Source organism: Chiloscyllium punctatum, chromosome 12 (assembly GCF_047496795.1).
Source record: "Chiloscyllium punctatum isolate Juve2018m chromosome 12, sChiPun1.3, whole genome shotgun sequence".
Lineage (NCBI taxonomy): Eukaryota > Metazoa > Chordata > Chondrichthyes > Orectolobiformes > Hemiscylliidae > Chiloscyllium > Chiloscyllium punctatum.
This window is the reverse complement of record NC_092750.1, coordinates 9,759,902-9,773,884: the sequence shown is the minus strand read 5'-3', so window position 1 is coordinate 9,773,884 and position 13,983 is coordinate 9,759,902. Positions and strand designations below refer to the sequence as shown.

The 13,983-nt window shown below is 45.0% G+C and overlaps 1 protein-coding gene across 3 annotated transcripts in view; it reads left to right on the top strand.

Annotated features, from left to right (window-relative positions):
* col7a1 (collagen, type VII, alpha 1) overlaps positions 1–13,983 on the top strand; it is a 436,569-nt gene that overhangs the window by 325,337 nt on the left and 97,249 nt on the right. For all 3 annotated transcript variants that reach the window (XM_072581827.1, XM_072581825.1, XM_072581826.1), the window contains exons 79-84: positions 109–144; positions 4,267–4,311; positions 8,437–8,505; positions 11,026–11,070; positions 12,681–12,752; positions 13,902–13,946. In XM_072581827.1, coding sequence (XP_072437928.1) covers positions 109–144; positions 4,267–4,311; positions 8,437–8,505; positions 11,026–11,070; positions 12,681–12,752; positions 13,902–13,946 — 312 coding nt within the window. The remainder of the gene's footprint in view (positions 1–108; positions 145–4,266; positions 4,312–8,436; positions 8,506–11,025; positions 11,071–12,680; positions 12,753–13,901; positions 13,947–13,983) is intronic.

Sequence of the window (13,983 nt, the reverse complement as noted above, 5' to 3'; positions counted from 1 at the left end):
AGAGAGTTCTTGGAGGGAGAGGCTAGTGATCTGGTAAAATATGTCAAGTCTGTCTGAAGGTCACTTCTGTTTTCTATTTGTCCTCACTTATTTTTGCTTTTTTTTCAGGGAGAGAAAGGGGCAAAAGGTGACCGAGGTGACCCCGTGAGTATTAAAGACCCATCAATGTGTTCCATTGCTTTGAACCTTGAGATTGTTGGTTGGTAACTGTACTGACTGTAATCAAAACATCCTGAAATTTACAGACTTAAAAATCACACGACACCAGGTTCTAGTCCGACAGGTGTATTTGGAAGCACTAGCTTTCGGAGGGCTGCTCCTTCATCAGGTATAGCTGTAGAGGAGGAGGGCTCTGAAAGCTGATGAAGGAGCAGCGCTCCAAAAGCTAGTGCTTCCAATTAAACCTGTTGGACTATAACCTGGTGTTGTGTGATTTTTAACTTTGTCCACCCCAGTCCATCATCGGCATCTCCACATCATGAAGTTTGCAGGATATGAGACTCCTGGATACAGTGAATGTGGAGAAGATGTCTCCATTAATAGGAGAAACTAGGATCAAAGGGCACGGTCTCCGAGCGAAGAGATGATCTTTAGAACTGAGATGAGGAGGAATTTCTTCAGCCAAAGGGTGGGGAATCTGTGGAACTCATTGCCGTAGTGGATTATGGGGGCCAAATCATTGGCTGTATTTAAGACAGAGATAGATAGGTTCTTGATTAGTAAGGGGATCAAAAGTCATGGAGAGAAGGGAGAATGGGGTTGAGAAACATATTAGCCATGGTGGAATGATAGAGCAGATTCAATGGGCCAAAAGGCCTACCTCTGCTCCTATTGCTCTTATGAGAGAACAGTATAAATTAGGAAGTTATGTAGGAAGATCATTCCAGAGAGATCTATGTTTGGTCTCCAATTTTTCACCTAAACAAAGCAACGTATAAATTTTTGCATGTGAGTTCCAAGCCAATGGGGATAACTTTGATTTTGAAGGCATGAGATCTATGGGAACAGGTCAGCAGCCTTTTCAATATCTCTTCCAGTTCTTCCTGACATTGATCTAATTCATAGCTAAAGCAAGAAGGTTGTTCACCAGTTTTCAACAGCCATCAAGGACTGGCCAGCGTTTGTTACCAGAGCTGGTGTCTGCTGAAGGTACTCGATACGCTGTAATGTCAGCAACATGGAGACAGCAGGAGACCATTCAGACCAGCCTCCAGCATCACCATTCCACCTGTCTGTCAGGTCTCGGCTGGTTGGTCCTTCAACCCCATTTACTCATCTTTAATCAACCTGCTGTCTCCGCACTCAGTGATATTTGGGCTTTGTGAATGGGTAAGATGCATGGAAAGTAGCAGGACAAGATGTAACTCCATTCCCAGGTCAAAGTTTGCAAGTGTCTCTCACAGGCTTCCATCTGTCTCTGAAAGTGTTAGGCAAGTGGAACCTGGAGACTGTGACTCTATGGCACTGTGATTGGGAGAGATGGTGCATTGTGGGAATGTCACTGGACTGGTAATGCGCCGGATCCAGTGACGTTCTCAGAGCACAGGTTCAATTCCCAACATGGAACTGAGTTAATTTAAAACCAAAACAGTAATGGTGAGCAGGAAACTGTCCTTGTTTGTTGTTAACAACCCGTCTGGCTCACTTGATACCTTTTACGGAGGGAAAACTGGTCTGGCCTACACATGACTCTACACCCATTGCCATGTGGTTGTCTCTCAGCTGCGTGCTGCAGTGGCTGAGCAAGCCACACAATCAAGGAAGGGTAACAAATTCTGGCCTAGCCAGCATGCCCACATCACAGAAGGAAAAAAACTTTCACCTTTGGACAAAATGACCTGCTATTGGAGGCTTTAAAAACAACATCTGTGGGGTTTTGCCAGGAGCAAGCAATAGCTCCCAAGCATGAACTGGGAGGAGAGTTGAGAGTTGTCACTGGCAGGTTACCCAGAGGGTATGTAGCTTCAGAACATAAATAGGAGCAGGAGTAAACCGTGCATCTCCTTAAACTGCTCCAATGTTCAGTAAAGTCGGAGCTGATCTCTACCTCAACTCCATTTTTCTGCCCGTGTCCCTTGATCCGCTTCAACCCAAACATGTATCAGTAGGGTTTGGTTAGCTCAGTTGGCTGATTAGTAATGCCAACATCATAGGTTCAATTCCCACACCAGCTGAGGTCACCAACAATCATTCTTCTTCTCAACATCTCCCCTCACTGAAGGTGTGGTGACCTTCAAGTTAAATCACCACCACCAGCCATGTATCTCTTTCTCTTATGGTTTGGAAAGGCTATGGCATAAATCTCAGTTTTGAACAACAGAGAATTCACAGCCCTCTGAGTGAAGAAATGTCTCCTCATCGCATTCCAAAATGGCTGACGTCTTAACCTGAGACTATGGCTGTTAGATGTCCAACATCATCACATTTAAAGCTGGAGAAAAATGTTAGCAAGACAGGGGGGCTTGGGTAAGGAGTTCCCTGAAACTCAGAACTGTGTCAAATCTGGCCCTTATGGTATTTTGTGGAGTGGGGTGAGCTGGTACGTGTTAAGACTCAGATTTGTTATTACGGAGAATATACATTACAGAAACAGCCCGACAAGTCATCGAGGTCGAAGCACAGCTAAAAGGCCCTTCAGCCCATCATATTCATACTGGTCAAAAACAATCACCAATCTATTCTTATCCCATTTTTGAGCACTTGGTATCACAAGTGCACATCTAAATATCCCTTCAATGTAGTGAGGGTTACTGTCTCTCCCACCCTTCCAGTTAGTAAGTTCCAGATTCCCACCACCCTCTGTGGGAAAAAGTTTTTCCTCACATCCTGTGTAAACCTCCTGCCCCTTCCCTTAAATCTGTGTGTCCCTGCTCATTGATCCCTCCATCAAAGGGAGGAACATTCCTTCCTGTCTACCCTATCTGTGCCCCTTATCTCCTTCATGTCTCCTCTTAATCTCCTCTGCTCCAAGGAAAATAACTCCAGTCTGTCTAATTTCTCCTCATAACTAAAACTCTCCAGGCCCGGCAACATCCTCTGTAATTTCCTCTGTAACCTCTCCAGTGCAATTACATCCATCCTATAATGTGGATTCCAGAACTGAAAACAATACCTGAGCTGTTGCCTCACCAATGTTTTCTACAATTCCAGTATAACCTCCCCACTCTTGAACTCTATACCTCTGCTAATAAAGGCAAGCATCCCATATGCCTTCTGAACCACTTTCTCCAGAAGGAACTGGTGGTCTTGTATATCAAGATCCACCTGATCCTCAGTGCTTCCCAAGGTCTTACTGTTCATCACCACATGGCTCAAGCTGATGGTTAGGCTTCATGTGAGCATCTACCAACCCAACTACATCTCTTGCTAGCTATTCCTTTCTCCCTCAGTGGTGGTCTAACCTCCCCTCAAATACATCCATCTTATTCTGCTTAACAACTCTCTGTAGCAACAAGCTTCTTCTCTTCAGCTCTGAGTGTTGAGAGCGCACTGATGACCATGGATTGGTCCACCATTATGATTAGCACAGTGCTGTGTTGGTTTGCTCATAACGTTTTACAAGTATTTAGATATGCACTTGTGATTCCAAGGCTCTCAGTCAACTGCTGGAAAATGGGAAACTAGAACCGAAACTAACAAAAGATGAAAGACTTAATCTAGGTTTGTTCAATATTGCATTTCAGCCGAATGACGCAGTAGTCTTTTGCTATAAATTCTTTGTCTTGTGGTCCTGTTTCACAACCACTTTATGAAGGAGCAGCACTCTGAAAGTTAGTGCTTCCAAATAAACCCCTTGGACGGATTTTTAACTTTGTTCACCCCAGTCCAACACCGGCCCCTCCGAAACATGTTTAAAATTATGAGGTGCTTGTTTTTGTCTGGCACAGACTAGACTGGTACTTTTTCTCAGTGCTGTTGGCCTCTATGACTGGTTGAGGCATGCTGCAATGGTCTACCATTGCCTGCTGCAGTTTGGCTGGCCAGCAGATGTCTCCCATCCCAGTCGCCTCACTTCAGGAGTATTGGAGGGATGGACAAGCTGAAAGTCATCAGGTTTGCCTGCAGTATGAACACACTTTCCATGGGGGCCATTGAGTCCTGGAGTAGAACCCGAACCCAAAACTTCTGGCCCAAAGGTAGGGACACTACCGTTGCACCTCCTTCTGCACCATTGTCTCTTCATGGGAGCCTTCGTTTGTATTCCTTATTGCAGTTATCCATCTTATATTTCCAGTCCATTAATGACGGCTTCTATTCTCATTACAGGGAAGGGACGGTGTACAAGGTCCAAGGGGTCCTCCAGGTCCTGTGGTAATTATCAGAAGTTGCTATTGAATTTGCAGTATTTGTTGTACACTGTGCTGTTACCAGGATTATTGATCAACTAGTACATCAATTCAGGGGGATGGGGAGAGGGTGGGAGTGGGATACTGAGATTGCATGATCAGTCACGATCTGTTGAATGGTGGTGCAGGCTCGAAGGGCTGAATGGCCTCCTCCTGTGCCTATTTTAGATGTTTCTATGCAAACATGATGGTCCATCAATTCAAAACTAATCTTCATGGCAGCATTGTCAGATTGGGAATGGCAGGTGCAACTTGCTAGCCTCCAGAAATAAACAAGAACTGTGTGGAAAAGAGTGTGGGTCAGAGAGAGTTAAGAGGGGCCTTCGGATTCAGCTGGCCATTGATTATAGCAGTTTACAGCATGAGAGAGACCTTTGCTGTTGAACTTACACTCTGGGTGTATGTATACCTCATATGATTCTTTTCCATGTTGATTCTTCGCGCAACTTTTGTCGTGTGATTTGCTGCCACTTGGAGTTTTCTTTCTTTACAGACTGGTCAAGGAGAAGTCAAAAAGCATGGTGCTGGAAAAGCACAGCTGGTGAGGCAGCATCTGAGGAGCAGTAGAGTTAACAGAATTCCTGATGAAGGGCTTATACTTGAAACATTGACTCTCCTGCTCCTCGGATGCTGCCTGACCTGCTGTGCTTTTTCAGCACCACACTTTTTGACTCTGATCTCCAGCATCTGCAGTCCCCACTTTCTCCTGATCAAGGAAAAGGCAAAGACCATTGTTCGGTCTTAGACTTCAAAGTGGCACTATGAAACATTAATACGGAATACTCCAACACACGGCACCCATAGGTCTGACTTATAGTTCCAGCACGTTGGGACAAATCTACCTTCTTCATTGCCCATGTCCATATAGAATGCGGAGTACCTTCTGCCCTGAGATTACCGTGTTGTCTAAAGACTGAATTAAGCCACTGGAGCAATGTCAAGAACATTTGCATCTTCTTGTTTATTGGTGGGATGAGTTGCAGTTAATCGGTGTCAAAGGGTTCCAGAGAGTTCCTATTAGTGTGGAATGGCAATGAACAACCTGCATAGTTCGACGTGTTGTGCATCCATGGGACTACGTCAGCTCAAAACGATGTCGTATGAGATGCTGCTCACGAGGAATGTTGCTGCTACCATCCTCTTTAAACTGTAGGAAACTACAGGGTCAGCTTGGTCTAGAATGGTAGATTGACTGGTTGATTGTCATGAGCTTTGTTTACAAGCAGTGCAAGCAGATCATACTGAGTAAGAATGTACAGATTAAAAAGTCTTAGACAGAGGCATACAGCTTACATTGCACAGGGCACACACCAGGCAAGAACAACATTAGCAAGATCAACATTATTTGAGGTGAGAGAGTCCATTAATCAGTTTAATATCAGCCAGGAAGAAGCTGTAAACCATTTCCTGGTCTAACTCTCGGTACCCATGATGGTGTCACAGCCTGGTGTGGCAACGTCTCAGCCTGGCATGGAAGTCTCTTGGCCAGGCATGGTGGTATCTTGGCTTGGTGTGGAGATCTCTTGGCCTGGTGTGGCAGTCTCTTGGCCCGACGTGGAGATCTTTTGGCCTGGCGTGATGGTCTCTTGGCCTGGTGGCGGTCTCACAGCCTGGCATGATGGTCTCTCAGCCTGGTGGTGGTCTCCCGGCCTGGTGGTGGTCTGTCAGCCTGTTGGTGATCTCTCGGCCTGGTGGTCTCTCGGCCTGGCGTGACGGTCTCTCGGCCTGGTGGCAGTGTCTCAGTGTGTGAATAGCTTCTGCTTGGGCGTGTGCAGAGGCATCAGTGGAGGTACCAGCGATGGTATCATGGCCCAACGCGGCTACAGCGAGCAGTGAGAGATGTCTCCTGGTATCTGCCAGGGCGGTGTTGAGAACAGGTGGCTGAGGTCTTCCAGAGCGTGAGATAAGTGGTGAACTCATCAAAGACTGCTGAAATTTTAACTGTATTCCTTTCTTTATCATCGACTTTAGGAAGGACTTTAATGTTTCTTTACTTTTCTGCTTATTCTACAAAGGTAATGCTTAACATTTTTAATTTTGTTTCTCTTTCTACTTTGTACCCAAGTCTTTTGAACCTAGGTATCTTTGTATCTCAGATGGCAAAATTATACACTTTTCACTGTACTCCTGTACCTCTGTACTTGAGTGCGTGACAGTAAAATCCCAGTCTTCCAATATGTCCTAACTCTGCCCCTACTTTTAGTTATTTCTGCTGATGCAAAGAAACAAAGAAAATAGGATCAGGCGTTGGCCATTCGACCCTTCACGATCAGGGTTGACTCTCTTCCTATGGCAGTTCTGCCATCCCTAGATCATCACCTGAAGAAGATAGAACATTTGCAATATGTAGGAGATGCTACACAATCATTTATTTACTGATTCTAATTGTATTTATCACTGTGATCAGGTGAGGAGGCAGTATAGACGTCATTTGTAATTTTCCAAGTTGGCTGAAAAACAAAAAAAAAGTTTTTTTTTAGTACACAGCTATAATACTTTATTTAAAATGCAATTAAGTAGGGCATAGGTTTAGGGTGAGAAGGGAAGCATATAAAAAGGACCTGAGGGGCAACTTTTTCACGCAGAGGGTGGTACGTGTATGGAATGAGCTGCCAGAGGATGTGGTGGAGGCTGGTACAATTACAACATTTAAGAGGCATTTGGATGAGTATATGAATAGGAAGGGTTTGGAGGGACATGGGCCGGGTGCTGGCAGGTGGGACTAGATTGGGTTGGGATATCTGGTTGGCGTGGAAGGGTTGGACCGAAGGTTCTGTTTCCATGCTGTACATCTCTATGACTCTGTGACTAAGACTAAAAGGAGTCAAATTACAAGGCCTTCTTTAATAAAAGAAAGGATTGTTTTACTTACTAAACCTGTAAAGAATAATAGAATAGTGACATTGAACGCACACACACACACACACACACACACGTGCAGACTGGCACAGATACACACACACACACACACACACACAGATACACATGTGCGGACTGGCACAGGTACACACGCACACGTGCGCACTTGCACAGATACACGCACACACGTGTGTACTGGCACAGATACACACACAGATACACATGTGCGTACTGGCACAGATATGCACACGCACACATGTGCACACTAGCACAGATACACACACATGTGCGCACTGGCACAGATACACACACCCACACAGCCACACATGCACACACCCACATACATACCCACACACACATGCATAAACACATACACACATGCATAAACACACACACACACCCATACACCACACACATACGGACACACACAGGTCATAATCTTCAGAGAAGGTGGGGAAGGGTGTCTAGAACAGACTGGAAGGTCAATGCATTTGCATTTTAACGTTCTTCAGCTGTGAGATTTACTGAAGTACCCAACTGTTTAGTTGTTATTTGACGTCTTCAGTAACAGTGAAGTTTGATGATATTGTTGAGTTCTTGATGAATGGCTGTTGCCCTAAGTTGCTATTGCACTGGGTGCTGACTTTGAGGTTGAAGGAGACTGGGGGAGAAAAGCTGCCAGCTTCTTGTTATCAATTCATGTTTTTTTTTGTTATTCTCTCTCTCTCTCTTTCTCTTCTTTGTTGTTCATTTGCAGCTTTCGATCGTGTCTATTTGTGTGTTCCTGAATTTACTCCATTGTCCTTCCACATTGCCTGTTGATTCTAATTGTCTGTAGCTCACCACACCAGTAAGAATTAAACAAGAAGATGCAGATGTTCTTGACATTGTTTCAACTGGCTTGGTTAAGTCTTTGTACAACCTGGTAACCTCAGTGCAGATGGGACTGTGTATTCTGATCGGGTCTCCTGGCCTTGCCTCTGTGGTCAGATGATCCCAACAGCCATTTTAGATCAATATTTGTCCTTATGTTTAGTCAAGAATGGTTCTCCAAATTAAAAATTAGATGATGCAAGTTGAATATCAATAATCCATGTTTGCCATTATCTTAATGCTGCAAGCCATTATTGTTGTTTATTTTGTATTAGAAGTAGAACTTTGTTTTCAACAACAAAGCCTGTTCATTTGTATAACAGTCAGCTTATAATATTTCTCTCACCTTTGATCTCAGGCTGAACTGCCAGGGAAAGGTATTGGTGCTCCCGGGGAGAGAGGACTACCAGGGCCAAAAGGAATAAAGGTCAGTCTGTGAAAAACGAGATACCCAATTGGGAATATTTTTGGGATTCGTATTCCATGGATTATCTTTGCCGTGTGCCCCCAGGTTTGTGGAATCTGAAGTGAACGTATCCACTGGTTTACATATAGAGACTGTGCAGAAATTAAAGAGGGCCATGCTGTCAAGGCAACTGGTGCCTTCGGGTTCCCACACTGGATTGGCTGAAAACAAGGTCCTCGGCAACCAGGCTTCAGCCAATCAAAGATCAATTTGTTCAAAGGCCCACTTCTACAGTGGTTCTGGAAGCCCAACACATGAGATGAAGGAAATAAGGTCGAAGTGAAAAGAAAGTTTAATTACCTCAGACATTAGAAAGCGAAGGTAAAATGTAAAATTGTTTAGAACTTGTGTGAACGTGCAGGGCAAGCTAGTGAGAGTGTCAGTAGGCTGTTAATCCTGAGGCCTTGGTTAAATATGAGGATTTGAAAGCTAGCACATTGCCAGGGGAAGATATCCCAAGGGACACCCAGTGTTTTCTAGTTGCCATATCGTATAAACACTGGCAGAGAGATCGGTTGCTTGCCATCAGCCAGGCAGTTAGTCAAGAGCCAATTCCTGCCAGCTGCCCCTTGGCAATTATGGCAGGTCAACCAGGAGGCCCCCTCTAGCTCCCTGCACTGATGCTTGTACTTCCAGCAGCCAAAGCTGCCAATGCAGCAATGGTGCTTTCAGTATGGCCTCACCACCACACCCGCTCCTGTTCCCCCATCTTCCCTGCGGTAAGTTACTGGTCTATTCTGTGGTGCCCATCCACTCTCGCTGGAGCTGTTGTCTAACCAAGCGACCACTGTTGGCAGGCACGCTGGTGCGATTTGAATTTCTGTGTTCAAATCATGTCAGGCTCATGGTGTTTGACTGTAGTTCAACTCCCTGGACGTTATATAAGGATAGAGTTTATTGTCAGAGGATGTTTAGTGATCATAGTCCTCTTTCTGACTCCTCTCAATCACACGCAACATTTGGGAGTGACACGGTAGCTCAGTGGTTAGCACTGCTGCCTCACAGTGCCAGGGACCCGGGTTCGATTCCAGACTTGGGCGTCTGTCTATGTGGAGTTTAAACATTCTCCCTGTGTCTCTGTGGGTTTCCTCCCACAATCCGAAGATGTGCAGGTTAGGTGAATAGGCCATGCTAAATTGCCCATAGTGTCAGTTATTAGTCGGGGTAAATATAGGGTAGGGGGGGTGGGTTAACCTTCAGAGGGTCGGTGTGGACTTGTTGGGCCTGTTTCTACACTGTAGGGATTCTAATCCTATAACTCTGTGATCTGTTTGTATTGTTATGATTTTGGAGTAAATGTTAGCTCATTTGGCTGGATGGCTGGTTTGTGATGTGAGCAGTGTGGGTTCAATCCCTCTGCACTCAGCGAGGCTAACATGAAGGTCCTGCCTTCTCTACTTGAGGCATGGTGACCCTCAGGTTAAACCACCACCAGTCGTCTCTCTATAATGGGAGCGGGCACTGTCGTGACTTTACCTTTAAAAGGTGGCCATGGTAAGTGAAGTAGATGCCCCAGCTCCTGTATGAAATGATGTCTAGGTTTGATTTGATTTATTGTTGTCACATGAACCTAAGTACAGTGAAAAGTTTTGTTTTGCAATCAGTGCAGGCAGATCACACAAACAAAGACATAGAGGCTATAGGGTGCTGAGACAGTGAGACATACAGGAGGTGCACAAAGCAAGATCAACATTATTTGAACTTGGAGAGGTCCATTCATCAGTTTAATGATGGCAGGGAAGAAGCTGCTCTTGAACCTGTTGGTGTGTGTTGACAAATTTCTGTATCTTCTACCTGATTGAAGAGGTTGTAGGAGAGCATTACTGGGTGGGATGGGTCTTTGATGATGTCAGCAGCCTATCCATGGCAGTGAGCCGAGTAAATGGAGTCCATGGATGGATGGTTGGTTTCAGTGATGGTCTGGGCTGTGCACACCACCTTCTGTAGTTTCATATGGTCCTGGGCAGAGCAGTTACTGTACCAGGCTGTTATGCATCCGGACAGTATGCTCTCATTGGTGGACCTGTAGACGTTGGTGAGGGTCCTTATGGACATGCTGAATACCCTGAGCTGGGTGAGGAAGAAGAGGGGTTCTTGTGCTTCCCTGACTGTCATATCAATGTAGGTGGACCAGGGACAGATCGTTGGTTATCGTCACTCTTGGAAACTTGAAGCTCTCAACCCTCTCCACCTCCGCTCCGTTGATGTAGATGGGCGTGTCCTCCTCCTTTTTTTCCTGATGTCAATGATCAGTTATTTTGTTTTGCTGACATTGAGAAAGACGTTGCTGTGTATCCCAAGACATTATTTTCCAAATGAACTTCATCCAGTTGAAAAGATCAACTCTAAATGTTCCAACTATCTCTCAGGATGCGTGTTCTACACCCAGGCCAAACGCTCGCTGAAATTTTGTTCTGTCAGTTAATTTTGAATTGAGGTTCCTTCTCCTGCATTGTAGTAAATCTGATTTCTGTTTCACAGGGGGAGAGCGGACAAATCGGACCAGTTGGACCCAAAGGAGATAAGGTCTGAGTATAGTAAGTTTCTTATAGCCTCCTACATTTACACAGAAGAGATAGACAGTTGGCTTGTTGAAACATTATCATGGTGCCATGTGCTGAATAGTGATGATAATGATAATACTAAAGACCTGTTTTAATACACATTCTTCATACAAGCACAGGCCAGGTTCGAGAATATTTTTATACAACTAAAATCAAAACACTGTTGATACTGGAACTCTGAGATATAAACAGAAAGTGCGAGAGGAACTCAGAAAGTCTGATAACCTCTATCGAGAGAGAAACAGTTACTGATTTGAGTTTGGAACTCGGAACAATTTCAAAGAACGTAGAACAGTCCAGCACACGAACAGGCCCTTCGGCCCACGATGTTGTGCCGAACATGACACCAAATCAAACTAATCCCTTCTACTTGCCCTTGATCCCTATCCATCCATCCCTTGCATATCCATGCGCTTACCTAAAAGTCCCTTAAATGCCCCTATTGTATCTGAAAGGATATATTGAATTCGAAACATATGACTTTATTTCACTCTCCACAGATGCTGAGTTTCTCCAGCAATTCCTGTTGTTATTACTTTCAAAGGTTGACAATCTGTACACAATGGTAAAACAACAGGGCGACAAGCTCTGTGCTGTACAAGCTCCAGCAGAGTCCTAATACAACACAGGGACGGCACAGTGGCTCAGTGGTTAGCCCTGCTGCCTCACAGTGCCAGGAACCCGGGTTCAATTCCACTGTCAGGCGACTGTGTGGAGTTTGCACATTCTCCCTGCATCTGCGTGGGTTTCCTTCGGGTGCTCCGGTTTCCTCCCACAATCCAAAGATGGGCAGGTTAGGTCAATTGGCCGTGTTAAATTGCCCGATAGTGTTCAGGGATGTGTTGGTATAATCAGGGGTAAATATAGGATAATAGGGGAGGGGAATGGATCTAGGTGGGGTACTCTTTGGAGGGTCAGTGTGGACTTGTTGGGCTTAAGGGCCTGTTTCCACACTGTAGGGATTCTATGATATCACTCCTGAGCTTACAATTAGACTCCAGAATCACCAACATAATTGCCAATCTTTAAAATAAAAAAAAACCAAATTTAAAAAGGATTTCACAATTATGGACGTTCCATTATACGAATAATGTCAATGCATCACAATGGCAGACCTCATGAATGTGCAGAATAAAATTGACAGGCGCACTGCAACCAACATTTTGTATTCAAGTGAAAGGCCACAAACTGACGATGGTTAAAGCTGGGGACAATTTGGGTTGGATCAGGTGTTTGGAGACAATGTTTTTTTGCGAATATATCTTCAAGAGAAAGGAAAAACTTCACAAAAATGGGGTATCATAAAATGGCGTCATAAATGCCAATTTCAGCATGGTCATCGTTTTCCTAAGGAACCAGCCATTGGGTTGACCTTAGACAACCTCACAAAGTAACTGGCTTCGGGTATAAGAGGGCACTGTCCAGACGATTACTTTTATGATTTTGTAATTGTACCACGGTATTGGTACTGCAATGTTGCTATTGATGCTCAAGTGTATTATTTTCCAATTATTTGTTTATCTGTTGATATCTGTTACTAATTGACTAATTAAACCATTCTATTGATTGTAGGGTGACATCGGAACAAAGGGAGACCGAGGTGAAAGAGGGGAAGCTGGTGAGAAAGGCAGGGACGGCTTTGCGGTGAGTACATTCCGGCCCCGTGAGAATAAATTGCAAACGTAATTATTTAAGGGGTGGAGCTGACACTGAGGTCGTAATCCAGAGACCAAGGCAAACGGCTGGGTGATAAAGGCAGGATGTGCTGGTGGAACCAAGCAGGTCTGGCTACTTCTGTAGAGAAACAGAGTTAATGCTGCCAGATGAGTGTCAGTTACAGGAGCGGAATTAGGCCATTCAGCCCATCAAGTCTGCTCCACATGTGATCATGTTTCTCAGCGCCATCCTCCTACCTTCTCCCTGTAACACTTGATCTCCTCACTAATCAAGAACCTATCTATCTCTGTCTTAAAGACACTCAGTGACTTGGCCTCCACAACTCTCTGCAGCAATGAGTCCCACAGATGCCTCACCCTCTGGCTGAAGAAATTCCTCTTCATCTCAGTTCTAAAGGGTCGACCCTTCACTCTGAGGCTAGTCTCTCCTACTGGTAGAAACATCTTCTCCATGTCCATTCTATCCAGGCCTCTCAGTATTCCGTAAGTTTCAATTAGATCCCCATTCATCCTTCTAAACTCTATCGAGTACAGACCCAGAGTTCTCAACCGCTCCTCATATGACAAGCCCTTCATCCCTGTGGAATTCTGTGGTCCTGTCAGCCAATCCTTGAGTTGGGTCTTCCTGGGCATGGTTGAAGTGAGAATATTCAAGACTGGGAACAATGTAAGGTTGGACGTTAAATGGAGTCATGGATTATGGGGAGAGTGAAGTTGCACTCGAAGATCCGTCATGATCATGTTATATGACAGACCATGCTCAAAGGGCTAAATGGTCTACTCCTTTCCTGTGGGAGAAAGTGATGCTGGAGATCAGAGTCCAAGAGTGTGGCGCTGGATAAAGCGCAGCAGGTCAGGCAGCATCCGAGGAGCGAGAGAGTCCTTCATGCATAAGTTCTTCATCAGATCCTGCCTGAAATGTCCACTGTCCAGCTCCTCAGATTCTACCTGACCTGCTTTTCCAGTGCCACACTTCATTGACTCCTCTACTATTTCTAATGTACCTCCTTGAACAATGTTCCAGCCTCTGTTGTACCGATGAGCGAGAAGGTTTACTCGGAGGTTTGAAATTCAGCTTCTTGACTTGCTCTGAGCCTTCCTCGATTTTGTCTTTCAGGGGGTCCCAGGGGAACCGGGCTCACCAGGACTAGAAGGAAAGCCAGTAAGTAACTCTGACTGAGAGAGACCGAGATCGATCA